Source organism: Felis catus, chromosome B4 (assembly GCF_018350175.1).
Source record: "Felis catus isolate Fca126 chromosome B4, F.catus_Fca126_mat1.0, whole genome shotgun sequence".
Lineage (NCBI taxonomy): Eukaryota > Metazoa > Chordata > Mammalia > Carnivora > Felidae > Felis > Felis catus.
Window position 1 is genome coordinate 130,970,286 of NC_058374.1, and position 17,032 is coordinate 130,987,317.

A 17,032-nucleotide genomic window follows, 5' to 3' on the forward strand; every position below is an offset into this window, starting at 1 on the left:
ATGAGGGTAATCGTCAGGAAATCTCAGACAAACCCAAACCGAAGGCATTCTACGACATACACAGCGTCTTCTCCCCAAAAATGGGAGACGGAGCAAGACCAAGGAATCATTCCACATCAGAAGACTAAAGCGACAGGCCAGCGGAATGGAACCCTTTCTGGAGGGGAGCCTCAAGTACTCCCCGCCTCCCTTTGGCCGCAAAGGACATTGGCAGGACAACTCGTTTCCTGACGCGGGTAATTGTACCTCAGTCACATAAGAGAGAACGTCCCGATTTGTAGATCACCCTGAAGAGTCGAAGAGCGAAAGGCCACTAACGCCATGACTTCCTCGCCAACGGTTCAGAAAAACGAGAAAAGGAGGGACAGAATGAAAGAGCACATGTAGTAAAAAAAAAAAAAAAAAAAGTGAACGTTTGGTGACTCTTGAGTGAAGCCTCCGCCAGTCTGGTATTATTTTTGCGGCTTTGCTCAAAGTCTGAGAGTGCTGCAAAATAAAATGCTATTTTTTAAACGCAGGCTCTTCTGATCCGGTTCCAGCCAGGGCTGCCAACGGCACCCACATTCTAAAACGAGGTGCTAGACCTTCTAAAGCAGCGCTTCCAACCCAGGTGGCTGGGAACTAGTTTTAGAAGCCTCGGGAGACCGTGCCTCCCACCTACGGCGGAGACAGACGCCATCGGGAGCAGCTGGCAGGCAGAGGGGGGCTCTCTCCACAGGGAGGTGTTGGGGTGCTGTGGGTCTTTACTTCTCCCGCCCCGTGGGGGGGGTGGTGCTCCCCTCCCTGAAGGCAGAGTAAGAGGGTTTTCCACGAGGCCATCTGCAGAGCCTGGCCTTTGTGCCCTGGATTGGGGGTTGGGGGCACAGGTGTGGCAGGGGGGCACAGGGGTGGCGGTGGCGCTCAGAGGCTAGGCGGGACCCAAGCCTGGGAAAGCCTGCAGGCGGGAAGCGGAGCCGGCAGGCTGGTCCGAGGTGGAATGGGATGTACGGGGTGAACCCAGTCAGGGCTGGGCTTTGGCTTCCAGGGGGCCAGCTGAGGACCTGGGTCAGGAGCCGTGACTTGCTGCCGTGCCCAGAAGAGACTTTATGCAGGGCCAGGACACAAGGGGAGTGGGCAGTGGCACCCGGTGGGAGGTGGTCCTCGAGTAGGGTGTCCCAGAGGAGCCCCTGCCCAGGAAGGAAAGTACAGTGTGAGCCTCTCCTAGCAGTGGGGGCTCCAAAGAACCCTCGAAACAGTCCTTCAGGAAAAAAAAAACCTAGCCAGCTTGGGTCGTTGCTCTGGTGAGAGCCAAGCCACCAGAGGACGTGCGCCCCAGGCGAGGGAAATCTTCCCTTTCTTTTCCCATCTTCATTCCCCACCAGCCACCGAGGAGAGGAGGGGGAGGAGGAGGGGACTCTGGGGGCGCACAGAACACCCCGAGGGGGTCCCCCCTGTGTAAAGGGACAATCACCATCGCGGCTCCCTTTTGGGTTGAGATGAAAAGAGATAATCCGTGAAAGTGCATGGCGCAGAGGTGGGCCCATGGACGTGCTCATCAATGTCCCTGGGGCAGCCGAGGGGGGCAGGGGGATGGGCAGTAGATTCCTGGTTCCTTGTGAGTCCTAATTCAAGCCGTGAAAGGGCATCCGCAGGAGGCAGAGCGCCGTTTGCAGGCAAGAGAGGTCCCTGGAGAAGGCCGCTAAGACTGAGCCCACCGACTGTCAGGGCCCCAGTTCCCGGGAGCTGAGCTGCCTGGTGGTTGGGGACGCGCCGCCGGTGGAGGCGGGATGGGGCTCCACGGACCCCGGGCGGGGTGGCGCGCCCCCTGCCGCCGGACCCCGGGGTGAGGTCCAGACCCCTGGCTGAAGAGGGCAGAGCCCGGGCTGAGGACCCGGGGGAGGGGAGGAGAGGAGGGGAAAAGAGGGGAGGAAGGGAGGAGAGGGGAGGGGAGGGGGCGGGAGGGCAGTGTCGCGGCCAGGCCCGGCGGCCCTTTGGTGCAAACTGGAGAGAAAGGCGCCCCTTCCTCCACACACTCGACGGCCTTTTCGCGGTGCGAATGGCGCCCCCTGGAGCCTGCAGAAATTATGGGCCGGCTGTGTGAGCTCTTCCTGGCGAAGGTCTGGGGCTCCTTGATTCGGGAAACTCCACAGTCCAGCGCTGGCGCGGCGGGGGGAGGGGGGCTGGCTTGGTGAATGTTGCCCATCAGAGGAAGGTCTAGGTAAAAACATCGAGGCATCTTTGTTCTCTAATAAATATTCAAGTTTACGGATCAGTTGTGCCGACTCTCTGAGCCCCATCTGTAAAAATAGGCACAATAATACTGACCTAGGCTGGAGTGATACTTCTAGTCCCAGTAAGTGGTCAGTTATAATAGCTACCATTTAGTGCAGGAAAGAGTGCTAAGAAGTATGAATAACATTATGATGTAAATATTGCAAAAGCCGTAACGTAGGGGGTTGGAGAGGTTGTGTAACTGGCCACCATGTCTCACAGCCAGGGAGCCGGGGAGTCCCCCCCCCGGACCACTGGCCTCTGAAAGTCTGCCCGAATACTTCTGGCTCATCAGGACACACTCCCCCTGACTGAATATGCCTTGTTTCTCTCCTCAGGTGACCTGAAAAGGTGACTCAGACGCAGGAGGCAGAACTGATGGCCAAGGCAGCGACTGGATTGGATCTGATGTAAACACAACAACAGAGTCGAGGCTGATCAGAATGTTCTGACATCTGAACGTGGGGAGGGGAGGGCTGAACCCCAAATCCCCGCAGGGCTGAGTGACATCTTAGCCACGGAACTGACGGCTGATGTGAGACAAGCCAGGGATGCTGCTAACACGACCCTCACAACAGCGTGAGCCGGATACAGTTTAGAAGTGGGGAAACTGAGGTGCAGAGAGGTTAAGCGACTCTGCCAAGGTCCCCTGGCTAGCAAGCCACAAAGGTTGGCTGGCATCCTTGTCTGGGAGCCTGTGCCCCTTAATCAATCACCTCTCCTCCTCTCTCGCTTGCCTTCAGAAGCCCAGTTTAGAGCCTTATTAAAAAGCACCTGAAAGTTGCTCTTCCCAGAAGGGGACAGCAGGGGGCGGTGTAACCAGCAAGCATTTGAAGTTTGGCTCGCGTCCTGGGTAACCATCATCCTGAGAAACTGTCTAAGGGGCGTTTGTGGTTTTGTCCTCTAAACGGGGAAGACACACACACACACACACACACACACACACACACAACTAGGAAGAGTGCCAGTCCATAATCAGAAACAGGACCGTCTGGGATTCCATGTTTTGTCAAAGCCACTCCAATTCACCTCCCCGACCCGAGGTCCCCTCTAAAGCAGGGACCACGACTGACGTCTTCACTTCCGTGTTTCAATGTCTGGCACGTGGTTGGCATTCAACAAACAGTAAGGCACCGAGTGATGGTTGGTGGGAGCGAAGGGTGTCAGCCCTGTGACCGCACTACGGTGTCCTCATCTGATGACGGGGTTAAGGACACAGCTTCGGGACTCCGCGGGAGGCAGGGTGGTTTGGGCTCCAGAACCCACGACGAGACCAGGTTTGGAGGCTGCCTTGCGCTCGGCAGCCATTTCCAGCACGACCTGTGAAGGCTCACGGTCTTGGAGCCACCGTCTCGTCTTCTGGAGGACGGAGGTGGGAACGGATCGCGTCTTGCTGAGTGACCCTGTGCAAGTCACTCTGTGCCTCCAGTCCTGGGGCAGGTCTGTGGGAGCAGTTTGGGTCTGGCCAGCCCTGGGCTCCTGAGGCATCATCACGCTGAGCCTCAGCTTTCTCAACCTACTCCTCATATGAACTTGTTTCCAACTGGCCCACGCATGGGGCTTTTCCTGTCCTCTTTGGTGGGCGGTCTCCTCCCCTCTCCAGTCCAAGTAATTCTCCAGAGCGCCACACCTGGAGGGACAACTGTCACTTGCCCCACAGGCACGGCAAACACAGGTTGGCCCCAGACTGACCTCTCAGCGCCCTGCTCAACTCCATAGGCTAAAGACCAGGGACTATGCCGGGTGTTTAATAGACATTATACGATTTAATCTTCACGGCAACGCTCTACGGTAGCAACTATCAGAGTTCCCATTTTGCAAAAGGAAAAACAGGCTCAGAGAGGAAGTTGCTCAAGAGCGTGCATTGTAGCAGCAGTGACTGATTCCCTGCCCAGGGGAGGAGATTTCCTCTCAGCATGAAGCCAGGCTGCCCAGTGTGGGGAGCCCTGGGAGGAGGGGGACACTGGGATCACTGAGGGAAGCCTCAGACCCCTCTCCCTTAATCCGGGATCAAGACTTGAGCATCCACTGGGGCGCCTGGGTGGCTCTATCGGTTAAGCGTCTGACTTTGGCCCAGGTCATGATCTCATGGTTCGTGAGTTCGAGCCCCACGTCGGGCTCTGTGCTGACAGCTCAGAGCCTGGAGCCTGCTTCCAATTCTGTGTCTCCCTCTCTCTCTCTCTCTCTCTCTCTCTCTCTGCCCCGCCCCTGCTCATGCTCTGTCTCTCTTTCTCAAAATAAACATTAAAAACATTAAAAAAAAAAAAAAAGACTCAAGCATCCAGAAGGTGAGAAAGTTAAGGACAGCTTCCCCTTCAGCCCTTGTCCCTCCCTGGTCCCAGAGGACCACCCTGCAGTCCCCTCCCCTCCCCACCCTGCAGTCCCCATGATGGCAACAGTCCCAACTCCAAGTTGTCTGGCTTAGAAGGGGGCGCACACAACCAGTCCCTCTCTCCCTCCCAAATTACAGATGGGAAAGCTGAGACCTTGCCCAGTACCTCATCCCACAAAAGCCAAGATGAAAACCCAGTTCTCTCGACTTTGATCCAGTGCCCCTTCCACCCTCTTCCCTAGAAAACTTTCCCAAGGAGCACTGACAACCCGTGGCAGGGGAGCAGGAAAGGGGCCTTGGTGGCGGAAAGGCACCTGGAGCCCACCTGGGTCCTTGCTGGCCTGCCACTCACCAGCCGTGTGAGTCAGGGGGGTCACTTCACATCAGTGTCCTCATCCGTACAATGGGTACAGTAATACCAGCTCTCACAGGGCTGCTGAGAGCTTCAGGGCCAAATACAGACATACTAAGCATCTGGAATGTAGTGGGTGGTCAGTCGACTTTAAGCCCAACTATGTTGTCCTCAACTTATGTTGGCAAAGAACCCAGCCTCCCCCGCTTCATCCCCCGCTTCACTCCCCCCCCCAACCCAAAGGGCAGTATGAAAGAATCTTGGAAAACAGATAACAGGTGAGTGCTACAGAATCCTGAGAGCAAACGGTTCTCCCGGCACCAATTGTTTAATAACCTAAACTGGAGCAAGAGGAAACAGTTCTCGGAAGAACACGCAGGAGGAAGGAGCACCGATTTGGGGTAGCACTCACTATTGCCCCACTGACCTCGAACTTGACCTTCCCCAAACACGGTGATTTGGCCAAAGGGCTTCTTCTGGAGGCCGGGTCTGCCGGCCGCCCAGGAAGCGCCCAGGCGGTGGGATTGCGAGCGCGGGCCCCGCGGACCACCACCCCGGCCGCCTCGCCCCGCCCCGTTCGCCTCGCCCCGCCCCGCCCGGGGCGCGGACTACAGTTCCCGGCATGCCCGGCGCGCGGTACCTGCCCGCCCCCAGCCGCCGCGCCCGGAGGATGCAGACGCCGGGGCGAGCGGGGAGGATGGAGGCCGGGGAGGCAGCGCCGCCGGCGGGGGCGGGCGGCCGCGCGCCGGGCGGCTGGGGCAAGTGGGTGCGGCTCAACGTGGGGGGCACGGTGTTCCTGACCACCCGGCAGACGCTGTGCCGGGAGCAGAAGTCCTTCCTCAGCCGCCTGTGCCAGGGGGAAGAGCTGCAGTCGGACCGGGTGAGGCCCGCGCGGGGGGCGGCCGTCGGGCGGGGTCCTCTGCCCGCCCGAATCCGGGCCGGCCTGGCCGGGAACTCGGCTGCTTTGGTTTCCCCAGGGCCCGAGGCAGGAAGAGCGGGTCGGAGGAAGGGAGGAGGGAGAGCGCGGGATGTGCCCATTGTCGTGGCAACGGGACAACGCCGGGCCGCGGCCATTTAGGGCATTCGGACCACCGCCCTGGGCTCCCACCCCAGGAGGCTGGTGGATCGGGACCCTCGCCCTCCTTTGGGGCCTTCCCTCCTTCCCAAACTGGACTCCCGCACCGGGGAAGGAGTTGGCTGCCGTGGCTTCCCCACGGCCCTTTGCGGTGTGGGTGGCCTAGGAGTGCTGCGCGCTGGGTAGAGAAGTCCTGGGGTGCCTTCCGAGCTGGGTTTCATCAGGGAGGAGCCCGGGCCTGTCGGCCACCATTTCTGGGCTCCCATCCCTGCTCTGCTGCAAACTGCCTGCATGACCTTGGGTCGGACCGCTCCCTGCTCCAGGATCAGCCTCCTCCTGTCTGTAACCAGAGGAGGCTGGTCTGCAGGTGACCTGAAGGGCCCCCTCTCCCTCATTCCCTGACCCTCTGATGCTGTGACCTTGGGCAAGTCTCCTCACCCTTTGACGTGCCTGCTTTCCCTCCGTAGAGTTGTCCAGATGCCCGCCCTGCCTCCCTGCAGGCCGAGCCTGTCCAATGAGATAGCGACTGCTTTGGAAACTTGTAAACATCCAGCATCCCCAGAATGACTGGGGATCTGATGGAGATAGTGTAGGGCTGGCTTCAGGGGAACAACCTCTAAGAGGGACAATCACCGAGCCCTACTCTGCGGCAGGTGCCGCTCAGAACTCACCGGATGCTCACCATGACCCCTGGTTATGGGGGAGCGGAGTGAGGCTCAGAGAGGCCCAGTCACTGGCCCCAGGTCACATAGTGAGGAAATGGCAGAGGCAGGACTTGAACCTATGCGGGTCTGACAGCAAAGCCTTTCTGTCCCATTCATGCCACTTCATTCCAATGAAGAGCAGACTCAGCGCTCGCTCCCTCCCTCCCTCCAACCACTGCTGGGCCTGAAGTAAGGGGGTGGGTTGGGGGAGGCCTCTCCTCTCACTGTGTGCCCCTTGTCTCCTTAGGATGAGACTGGGGCCTACCTCATTGACCGTGACCCCACCTACTTTGGGCCCATCCTGAACTTCCTCCGGCATGGCAAGCTGGTGCTGGACAAGGACATGGCCGAGGAGGGTGAGTTGGTCCAGGGGGCTGGCCGGGGGACTGCATCCTACCCAGCCCTGCCCTCTGCAGTCGGCCAGAGCCTTCCGTGGAAGTCCAAAGCCATTTCTCCCAGTCAGGGCTGGGGGGGACATTTGATTCCTTCCATGTTTCCCACTTCCTCGTCCCTGACAAGACTGAATCGCAAAGCCTCTGCCTGGACTGAGCCTGGGGGCTGCACCAAGCTGACCAGCCTGAGCTTTGGCCGAGCGCTGTTGGGGAGGTGACGGAGGCGGAGAGGCAGAAGACAGAGGGCGACAGTGAGGCCGGCAGTGTGTGTTGTGGGCAGGGATGCCCTTTCTCCTGACCTCCTGGGAAGGCAGGTGTGAATAGGGTGGAGACAGGCACGGGAGGAGGCACGGGCTCTCTTTCTGCGGGTGATCCGGTATCTGAGATGCCTGGCAAGGGCTGACAGTCAGCAGGCGGGTGGAGCAGGTGACTCTTCTGCAAATCCAGCGGCCTCTGTGGCACAGCTGGTTGTGGGTGGAGGTGGGGGAGGGGGAGCCGGTTCCCCAGCAGGGGTTTGGTTCTTCCGGGGGCCTAGGGCTGAGGCCCTGTAGATGCCCATGTCTGGTTCCAGCAGATGGCGGGGAAGCCATGCCCGAGAGAATATCCTCTGGGCAAAGCCTCAGCCGGGGGGCAACAACTATAAACAGCTCCAAGTCAACTCTTCCTTGGGGCACAAGGCGTGGCTCCGGGTCAGCTGACACAGCCGGGCCAGCTTGGACATGTCACTTCTCCTTTCTGAGCCTCCACATGTCTATATCAATTAGGGGCGGCGATCTACATCGGGGAGACCGTGTTTGGGGACAGCAGGTGTCATGAATCCCAGTGTTTGTACCCTGTGGGTGTTTAGAACAGCCCATCCTTCCTCACGCGGGGCCAACGGTCTCCCCCGCTGACCCCCGTGGGACATGGTGATCTAAAGGCCACGTAGCTCCCCAGTGGGCTGGGGTTTCAAACTCGGAGCCCACGGTAGGCACCAGCCCCTCGGCTTTCGGGCAGCCCCTCAGGGGAGCGCAGGTACCCGGGCACGGCTGGGGCCCAGGAACAGGGCCCGCGGGGAGGGGACGTAAACACTGCGTCACCGCCGACATCTGTTTACAGGTGCTGGGTTTCTGCCAGTTCTGCTACTCCCCGCACCTGAGACAGGGCTGGGGCCCCCATCGAGGGCCCCGGAGGATCTGGGACGAGATTTTTCTAGCTGTGGGACACCCGGAAAGTCACTTATCTCTCTGTGCCTCCATGCCCGCGTCTGTGGAGCGGGGTGGCGAGAGCACCCGCCTTCCTGAGCTGCTGTGAGGGCGGAGGGAAGGAATACAAGTATGTCCTTTAGTGCAGCACCTGGCACCAAGGGTCACTGATGCCGTGTTCGTCATCTGTCATGGGCAGGGCTCCCCAAGGCGCACTCAGGCAGCAACACTCGCGGGCCGCCTACTTGGTATTAGGTGCCGTGTAGGTAACCTGGGACAGAGGCTAGATCAGACACGGCCCGGTCCTCAGGGAGCCCGGAGGCCAGTCAAGGAAAGAACCAGGGGGATCCTTGCCCTGTAGGCACTCAGGAGACTCCAAAGGCCTGGGGCCGTTCCGCTTGTCGGTGAGACTCTCGGTTCCCTCAGCTGTGTGGGGACAATAATGCCCGCTTCCCCGTGTCCCCAGGGCGCTTGCTGAGTGCCTGAGGGGGCTTTGTAAAGGGTGTGGTAGTCGGACCGAGGTGTACAAAAATGATGCATCTGTAGTGGGTTCTGAAGTCAGAGGAACTTGGATTTGGATCCCAGCTCCGCCGCTTACCGGCGGTAGAGCCTGGGGCAGCTGCTTCTCTTTCCGGGCCTCGGTTTCCCCCATCGTTCAGTGGGGGCCATGACCGTACCTACTTCTAGTGCTAAGAATTAACTGCAGTAGAGAACGTAACGTGCTTAGCACCGTAGCTGGCACTTAGCCGCGCTTCATCGATGGGAGTGTGTGATGGGGGGTCAGCCGAGGTCCTTCTCGTTGTGATGTTCTAGGTTCCGGCCCCAGTGAGTCTGCTGCCTCTTGCCAGCCCTGAAGCAGCCCCCAGATGGGGGCACTGGCGGGTGTGGGTGGGTGTGGGGCAGAGGGGACACGGGGAGAGGAGGGCACGGGGGCAGCCCGAGTGACCCGGGGGCCGCTCTGTCTGTGCCAGGGGTCCTCGAGGAAGCCGAGTTCTACAACATCGGCCCGCTGATCCGCATCATCAAAGACCGGATGGAGGAGAAGGACTATCCCGTCACACAGGTCAGGAGCAGCAAGGCAGCAGGGAGCCAGAGCAGGCTGTGGCGGGAGAGCCAGACCTGGGGGAGGCGGGAGGAGGGTCGGGAGACGTGGGGAGGCCCAGCTGGCCTGTGACGCGAGGGGGTTGTCCAGCTCCCAGACTGCCCAGCAAAGCCCCAGACGGGGAGAAGGACGCTGGGTTCTGTCCCTGACTCGCCTCTGTTCGCGGTATGAGTGGGCCCCCCCCACTGAGACCTGCCCCCTCTTCCCTTCCCCGCGGCGAAATGGGGTCAGTGTGGAGGCACAGGGGGCCTTGTGGGGGCAACGCAGGATTAGTAAATTGTCCATTTCGTGACATCAGGCAGACCCCTGGGGGCAGAGCGCGAGGTGCTGGGGCTTAGGCTTCTGAGCGCCCTGGGCCTGGTCTGGAGGCGGCGCTGGGGGGGCCCCCTCTGGCCACCCTGGAGGAGACGTGGGTGGGGGCAGGCGGACGGGTGGCCCCCGGAGATTGAAGGGGGTTAGCTCCGTGGCCTCTCTTCCCCCTCGTACCACCTGTGCTCCTGCTCTGCCACGCTTCGGCTCCGTGACCTTGGGCAAGTCAGGGCCTCTGTGAAGATCCCGTAACTCGTGGTGTGTGGGGAAGGATGAAGTGAGACCGTGCGTGTCGAGGGCCGGGCGCACGGGGGGGGGGGGGGTCCTCAGGACGTGGCTGCCGCCTCCCCACCTTGCACCTGCCCCTCCTTGTCTCCTTAGGGGTGTGCGGTGGGCGGGGGGAGAAGAAGCTGCGGGGGTGACAGGTGCTCGTCCCTCCCCCGGCTGCCCTCCAGGTCACCTCTCTGCCTGCAGGTCCCCCCCAAGCACGTGTACCGCGTGCTGCAGTGTCAGGAGGAGGAGTTGACGCAGATGGTCTCCACCATGTCAGACGGCTGGCGCTTCGAGCAGGTGGGTGGGGGCCACGGGGCCACCCCTGGAGCCACCCGGCGTCACGGGGAAGCCCCAGGCCGGGGTTCCCCGGCACGGCCCCCAGCCATCACGCTGAACAAGAGTAGGAAAGGCCACGCTCGGCCGCGGAGTGACCAGAAGGAGAGAGACAGAAGACCCGGGCGGCTTCGGTGGGGGGGTTCTCCCAGCCCCCCGGGGCGTGGTCTCCGCAGGGGCACGGGCGGGTCTCTGGCCCCCAGGCGACCGCTCAGGAGCAAGGGGACGCGATCCCCCCCGTAGGTGAGCAGACCCCACCTGGGGTCAACGCCTCTCGTGACAAGGCCCGGCAGCTTCCGGGTCCCTGCCGGGGGACCTGCCGAGTCACAGCCTTGCCACGCCCGGGAAGCCCAAGCGGTGACTTCCCACGAGGACTCACAGGGACCGATGCAGTCAGGAGCAACTTGTCGTGAGTGGTGCCATCCTGGCCACGCAGCTCACGTCACGCGGCTCAGGTTTCCAGAGGAACAGAGCCAGCAAGTTAACCCCACGTCACATTTGTCCTTCGAGAAGGAAGAGGGTTTGGCTGGCTCTGTAGCCGCACCTGCCCACGGCCCCTGGGACGTGGAGGTTGAAGAAGGGAGAAGGCCAGGGCTCCCCGGATGGCCGGGCGGTACGGAGGAATAGCTCCGTCCAGGAGCCAGAGGCCTGGATCTGCCACTTGCAGGCCATGTGACCCTGAGCGAGTCACATCTCCTCTCTGGGCCTCAGTTTCCCAATCTGTGACGTGGGCCAGTCGTGCTCCCTTTGCAAGACTGTTGGGAAGATTAGAAGTGCCGTGGACAGGGGCGCCTGGGGGGCTCCGTCGGTTGAGCGACCGACTTCGGCTCAGGTCACGATCTCGCGGTTCGTGACTTCGAGCCCCGCGTCGGGCTCTGTGCGGACAGCTCGGAGCCTGGAGCCCGCTTCCAGATTCTGTGCCTCCCTCTCTCTCTCTCTGCCCCTCCCCTGCTTGCACTCTGTCTCTCTCTCTCTCAAAAATAAACATTAAAAAAGAAAAAAAAGAAGTGCCGTGGGTAAAGTCCCCGGCCTAGAGTAGAACTCCCTGGAGCCAGGCAGGATCACACAGATTATCAGCCTGTAAGTCTCCAAGACTCCGGCGAGGACTCAGGATCCCGGGGTCTAAGCCCTGTTCCACTCTTCCTGGCTGGGGGACTTCCTGCAGGTTACTGTCTCTTCAAGCCCCGTTTGCCAGAGGGGCTGATTTCCACTCTGCCTGTTGGGCGAGGGTCCTGGGGGGCCGAATGTCATGCGCAGGGCCTCGTGGTTGGGGTTCTTCCAAGGACCCCGGGACAAAGGTGGGGCTCCGTGGAGCCCACGGGAGCCTCTGGCGATCGCATGGGCTCCCAGAGGCTGAGCAGGCAGCTCAGGGGGCACCGATCGTTTGTCCTCCGGCCTAAGGAGGGGACAGCCTGTCCCACCTCTGCTTCTGAGAATGAACAGAGTAGTCTGTGGGGCCCCACCGTGCCAACCCTACCCTACAGCTTGGTTCTGGCGCTGCTTCAGCCACGCCTGGGACGGAGGTGGACGATGACCCGCCCATCGTGGCCTCCACCTGCTTTTAGGCAGCGGCCTCTAGATCTGGGGCTGGGGTGAGGGTTGGGGAACCGCAGAGAGAAGGCGGCGTCCTCCAGGGGTCAGGCCCGGCCCGGCCAAGCCAGGGAGCCAGGGCGGGTGGCTGTGTGGGCTGCCTTTAACCCGGCCTCCCAACCTGTCCTCTTTGTCCCCACGCTCCGCCCCCCAGCTGGTGAACATCGGCTCCTCCTACAACTATGGCAACGAGGACCAGGCTGAGTTCCTGTGCGTGGTGTCCAAGGAGCTCTACACCTCCCCGCACGGGCTGAGCTCTGAGTCCAGCCGCAAAACCAAGGTGAGCCCCCCCCCCCCCCGCCTCAGCTTCCCCCCCCCCTTCCTCCATCCTCTCCCTGCCCTCCACCCAGCCATCCCTGCTTCTCTCTCCCTCCTGCCGCACACACATAACCAACCACCTGGTCACAGCCAATGCCATCCATCCCATGCCACCCACGGTCCCGTCTGCTCACGCCGGTTACCCAGGCCCAGGCGGGGGGAGAAGTGAGCGAGGATCGTCCCAAGGGCACGGCCAGAGGGGGCCTGGACGCCGTTCGCACGGCGGCCACAGGGTGTACCGAACTAGGGGTTTGGGCACGGTGTGCCGCGCCCTGCGTGACCTTGGACAAGCCCCGGCCCTCCGGTGTGTTCTCTGAGAAGTGAGGGTAGACTACGTCCTCTCTGGTGCCGCCACGCTTAGAGCTTCTGGGATCCAAAATGGCCACTTTATTTCCCAGAGGTGGGTAAATGTTCCCAGCTGGCCGGGGCCAGGGCAGGGAAGCCAAATATGTGCATCCTGCCCCTTCCCCGGGCCCCTTCCTCAGGTGCTCTGCAGGGGAGAGGTCAGCAACCCCGGGGGGACCCAGCCACGTGTTCCTGCCCTGGCCTCTGAGGCAGCAAAGCCGGCTGTGGGGAAGGGGGCTGAGCACAGGTCCTGCCGCCTCGAACCCAGAGCCGGTCAGAAGCCTCGAGGGCCTTTGGTGGGGCCGATGGGGCAGGGCAGCAAGCCAGGCAGGGAAAGAGGGAGACCGTTCCCTCTAGGGGGGAAGGGGGGTTCTGTCCCAGTGCGTCGGAGACTTACGAACCCGGGCTTCCTGTCTGTCTGTCTGCCTCCCCGTCCTGCGACTCCCCCCGCCCACCCCACCGCCATCGGGGTCAGTGGCTGGCACTGCCTTGCGAGGGTGCGGAGCAAGCCCGCTGCTCCTGCCTCTCTGCGCCAAAGCCTGGGAGCTTGGGGCGTCGGAACCTGTCCATGGCATCCCCGGGCCTTCCCTGGCCTCGTGTCTACTCTGGGTCAGCCCTCCTGAAGTGAGGCCTTCCCAGGCTCCCCTGGCCACACACCCACCCGTTCCTCTTCCAGCCCTCACCCGGCCTTGCGCCCCGTAGTAGCGGCGGGACTGCTCCGTGAGCATCCCCCAGCGGGGGCCCCGTCCGGTGCCCTTCCTCCAGGCCCTTCCAGAGCCCCCAGGGGACGGGACAAGACGCCCCAGCTTCTCCCTCCTTAAGGTCCCCCCCCCCGCCCCCGCATCTCGCCCGCCCTGAGAGGGGGCCCACGGGGACAGCCGCCCGCCGGCCCTGGCCCCTCGTTAGTTCTCCACTCTTTCTTCCCTGGGTCCGCCGGCTGGTCCACAGAGCACGGAGGAGCAGCTGGAGGACGAGCGGCGGCAGGAGGTGGAACAGGTGCAGGTGGAGGCAGGTACACAGGAGAAAGGTGCAGCCGCCCCCCGAGGAGAATGATTGCGCATAAAAGCCAGAGCCTCCCGCCCACTGCCCCGCTGGAGCCAGCCGCCGCACCGGGGGGCCGGGGCCTGCGGGCGGGGACGGGCCACCAGGGTCAGCTCAGCCGCGAGCCCGGCGCCTCGCCTGCATAACCATCCCTTCTCTCGCTTTCTCTTTACAGCCCAGTCCTCCCAGGAGCCCGCTAACCTTTTCTCCCTCCCGCCACCGCCGCCTCCTCCGCTTCCCGCGGGAGGCCCCGCCTCATCTTCATCCACCTCTTCCTCCTCCTGGATCTCATCTGCACCCTGCCTCTTCCCTCTCTGCCCCTGTCCGGGTTTCCTCTCTGCCTGCTCACGCCTCCATCCCCGGGCCGCCCCGGCCCCCGCCTCCCGCGCCCTCCACCCAGGCGCCCCGGCCCCCCCGCATCCCAGAGCCTCCCTCCTGCCGCCTCCCGCGCCCCCTCTGGCGCCTGCCGCCTCCCGGCCTGGGGACGAGGGTCGTGGCCGCGTCTCCTTGGCGCCCGCCAGCCCCGCCGGGCACCCCTGAGGCGGGGCCGCCCCGCCCAGCGCCTCCCGTCCTCGCCGCCGCCGCCGCCTCACGTTTCCTCCTTGCAGGTCCCCGTCTGCACCCCTCAGGGCTGAGGCTGCGCTTGCAGCGAGGGCTTCTCCTCCTCGGGGCCCCTCGCCCGCCCCCCCAGAGCCGCCATCCCTGGTTTGTAGCTTGGCGGAGCTGGAGGGAGGGCGGCAGCCAGGAGGGGGCGCGTCTCCCGTCCCCGGACCTGAGCCTGACTTTTCAGCCGACTTTCTCCCCTCACCTGTTTGGCCTTGGGTGTGAGGGGCGGAGAGAAGAGCCTTAGGGGGCGGGGCCTCTTTGCCATCTGTCCCTCTACCCCAGAGCCGGGCTGGGAAGGAGGGAGGGGGGACGGCAGCCAGACGCCTTGGCTTCACCCCTGCCCATCCAGGAGCCCCTGCATCACAGCCTCGCGGCACTGGGTTCCCCGTCTCTTCCGGGGTGGGAAGGACAGCCGGCCGCACCGGGGTTCCTTTGGCCTACGAGGAGTCAGCTAGAGCTGGCTGGGGATCAGGGCGTCGCGGAAAAAGCCCTGGCCGGGTGCCTCCAAGCCCCCACTCAGTCGTAGCCGTCTGCTCTGTGACCTTGGGCAAGTCACTGTCCCTGTCTCGGCCACAGTTGCCTCTAAAATGGGGATAGGCAGCAGCTGCTGTCTGCCACCTTTTGCCTGAGCCGGCAGGGACCTGACCTTGACCGCCCCCCCCCCCTTCCCCAGCCAGAGTCACCAACGCTCTGGCTTCCACGGCAGCCACCACCCAGCCCAGGATGGGGCGTGGGGCTCCCGGATGGGCGAGCTGGGTCCCCTTCCTGCTCCCCCTCCTCGGCTCTGAATTCACCTTCTCTGGGCCTCAGCCCCACCCCCCGACCCTCTTCTGAGAAGGGACCCTGTAACTCACCTACCTCTTTCTCTCTCCCTCTCTTCCCCTCCCCTCCCTCCATTTCAATCTCCTCTCTGCCCTCCCCTGGCCTCGCCTCACCCCTCCTCACTGGCCCCACCCTGTCATTCCTCTCCTGGTGTTCTGACCACCCCCCCACCCGTCCCCCTGCCCCTCCCCCCTCTTATTTTCTAGCTGTTACAAGCCAGAGGCACCCGGATGTGAGGCCCCAGATCACCTCCAGGGACTTGGGGTTCCGATCTGAAATCCTTTATTTTTGTACCACGGGGTGGGGCCCCGGCTCCAGGCGGAGGAAGCACTCTCCCCCCTGCCACTTCTGTCTACACCTGCGGGGCTGTGATCTACCCCTGCCTCTGGGGGCCGGGTGGGGGCCCGCTGGAGCCTCTCAAGGCCTGAGGTGGGCCCTGGGACCCCTGGGCAGAGCCACTGGCCTGTGGCCAAAGTGTGGCGCTGTCCAGCTGTGTTTCCCACACCGCCATGGTCCCTCCCCCGGGTCCCCCAGCTGCATGAATGAGACCCTCCCTCCTGACCCAGTCACATCTCCTCCCTGAGCCTTAGTCTCCCCATCTGTCCAGTGGGTTCTCTCTCCCCACCGCCACCTACCTCACAGGGTTGTTGTGAGGTTGACAAAGAGGAGCAGGGTCCCAGAAAGCCCTCGGGGAGTGTACAAAGCACCAGGCAGAGGGTGGCCCTCCCTTCGCCCTTCCCTCAGAGGGGGAAGGATCTGCTCAGCCCCACATGGAGATTCAGGTATTGGTGGAACGAAGGGGGTGGGGGTCGGCCCTGCCGGAGGAAGGGGGAGGGGGACTCAGCCTCCTCCCTGGCTGCTCCCACCGCCCTGTGCCCTGCTGGGTGCTGAGGGCCCCCCACCCCCAGCCAGGAGGGGGCGGGCAGGGGCTCCGCAGGGGCAGTGCAGCCGGCAGGAACCAGTGAGAAGGGAAAGGGGGCCGCTCCTCCCTTTGCCCTGGGGAGAGTCTGGGGGCAGCAGGGGCTGAGCAAGGGGCCCCTCCTGCGTTGATGATCTCCCAGGCTGTGCCCAACCCCACCATGTAATAAAACCTGAAGAAACAGCCACGGGGCTGCCTCCCTCTCTTCCTCTGGGCCGCTTTTGGGGATGGGGCTAAGCTCAAGGTCGGATAAATGACTCAAAGGTAACGGGGCTTTTTCTTAAGGGGCCCTGCCCTGTGGTCACTCTTCTGTGTGTATGGGGAGAGGGGGGGAGGGAGGTCACGGCTGCATCCTCCGCCCAGTGGCCCAACAGCAAGGTTACCAGCTCTGCCTTGCTGGGAGAACGTTGGCACGTGCCTGCCCCTCTCTGGGCCTCAGTTTCCTCATCTGTAAAGTAAAGGGTTGGACCAGGCGACTCGCAAGGCCCAGCCCCTGGAGCCAGGCAGGTCTCTTCCTGCCTCCCGGCATCCCTAGACCAGCTAGGGATGCTGAGGGGGCAGGGGGTTGCTGAAATCAGGATAGCAGACCCCCCCCCCCCCCGCTTCCCAGCCTCACCCTACCGTTCCCATGGCCCTTTGCTTCACAGCCTCTGCTGCGTCCTAACCCCCAGGGTGCCCCCTCTGCATCCTGCTGTGACTTCTCTTGGTCCCCTCCACACCTTGCCATTGCTGTCACCCTTCTGTCTCCAGTCTCAAAAAATATAAACACCCGGGCGCCTGCTCCACGTTCTCTGAGCCCGCCCGCCCGCAGGACCCTGGGCTTCTCTTTCCTGCCCAGGAGGGCCTCCCACCCCACCCTGCCCCGCCCTGGCCAAGCCCTGCTAAGTCTCCACCTTGCTCCCCTGCCCTGGCATCCCTGCAAAACAGGGGGCCCCTAGGCAGAGGCCTTGCCTGGGGCCAGGCGAGGCACCCCCCCCCCCTGCTCCACTCAGGCCAGGGGGGGGCCCTCACCACTCCCCTTGGGGCATCTGGCTCGCAGAACTGACCTCACATTTTGTGTCCTGCTTTGCAGAACCGTCCCCAGG

General features: G+C 62.7%; 1 protein-coding gene across 9 annotated transcripts; it reads left to right on the forward strand.

Moving 5' to 3' along the window:
- The first annotated feature begins 5,541 nt into the window (after positions 1-5,541).
- KCTD17 (potassium channel tetramerization domain containing 17) lies at positions 5,542-16,132 on the forward strand. 9 transcript variants are annotated; one of them, XM_023257469.2, is made up of 8 exons: positions 5,542-5,814; positions 6,961-7,069; positions 9,261-9,352; positions 10,175-10,270; positions 12,051-12,176; positions 13,508-13,571; positions 14,209-14,305; positions 15,235-15,441. In XM_023257469.2, exons 1-8 carry the CDS (start codon positions 5,557-5,559, stop codon positions 15,302-15,304), a joined length of 912 nt encoding a protein of 303 aa, XP_023113237.2. In that variant the 5' UTR covers positions 5,542-5,556; the 3' UTR covers positions 15,305-15,441. The 9 variants fall into 9 exon arrangements, 8 of the variants coding, with proteins under 8 accessions (XP_023113237.2, XP_044918255.1, XP_023113234.2 ...); XM_045062320.1 differs by lacking the exon at positions 14,209-14,305 and having other exon boundaries at positions 13,508-13,586; positions 15,235-16,132; XM_023257466.2 differs by lacking the exon at positions 14,209-14,305 and having other exon boundaries at positions 15,235-16,132.
- The last annotated feature ends 900 nt before the right edge of the window (positions 16,133-17,032 follow it).

What these genes read in the sequence shown, in the direction of transcription:
- KCTD17 (XM_045062320.1), top strand. Translation starts at nt 5,557, where the DNA reads ATGCCCGGCGCGCGGTACCTGCCCGCCCCCAGCCGCCGCGCCCGGAGG. An exon ending in AGTCCAGCCGCAAAACCAAG is followed by an intron (nt 12,177 to 13,507) that starts GTGAGCCCCCCC and finishes GCTGGTCCACAG; the next exon opens with AGCACGGAGGAGCAGCTGGA. An exon ending in GGCAGGTACACAGGAGAAAG is followed by an intron (nt 13,587 to 15,234) that starts GTGCAGCCGCCC and finishes CTTATTTTCTAG; the next exon opens with CTGTTACAAGCCAGAGGCAC.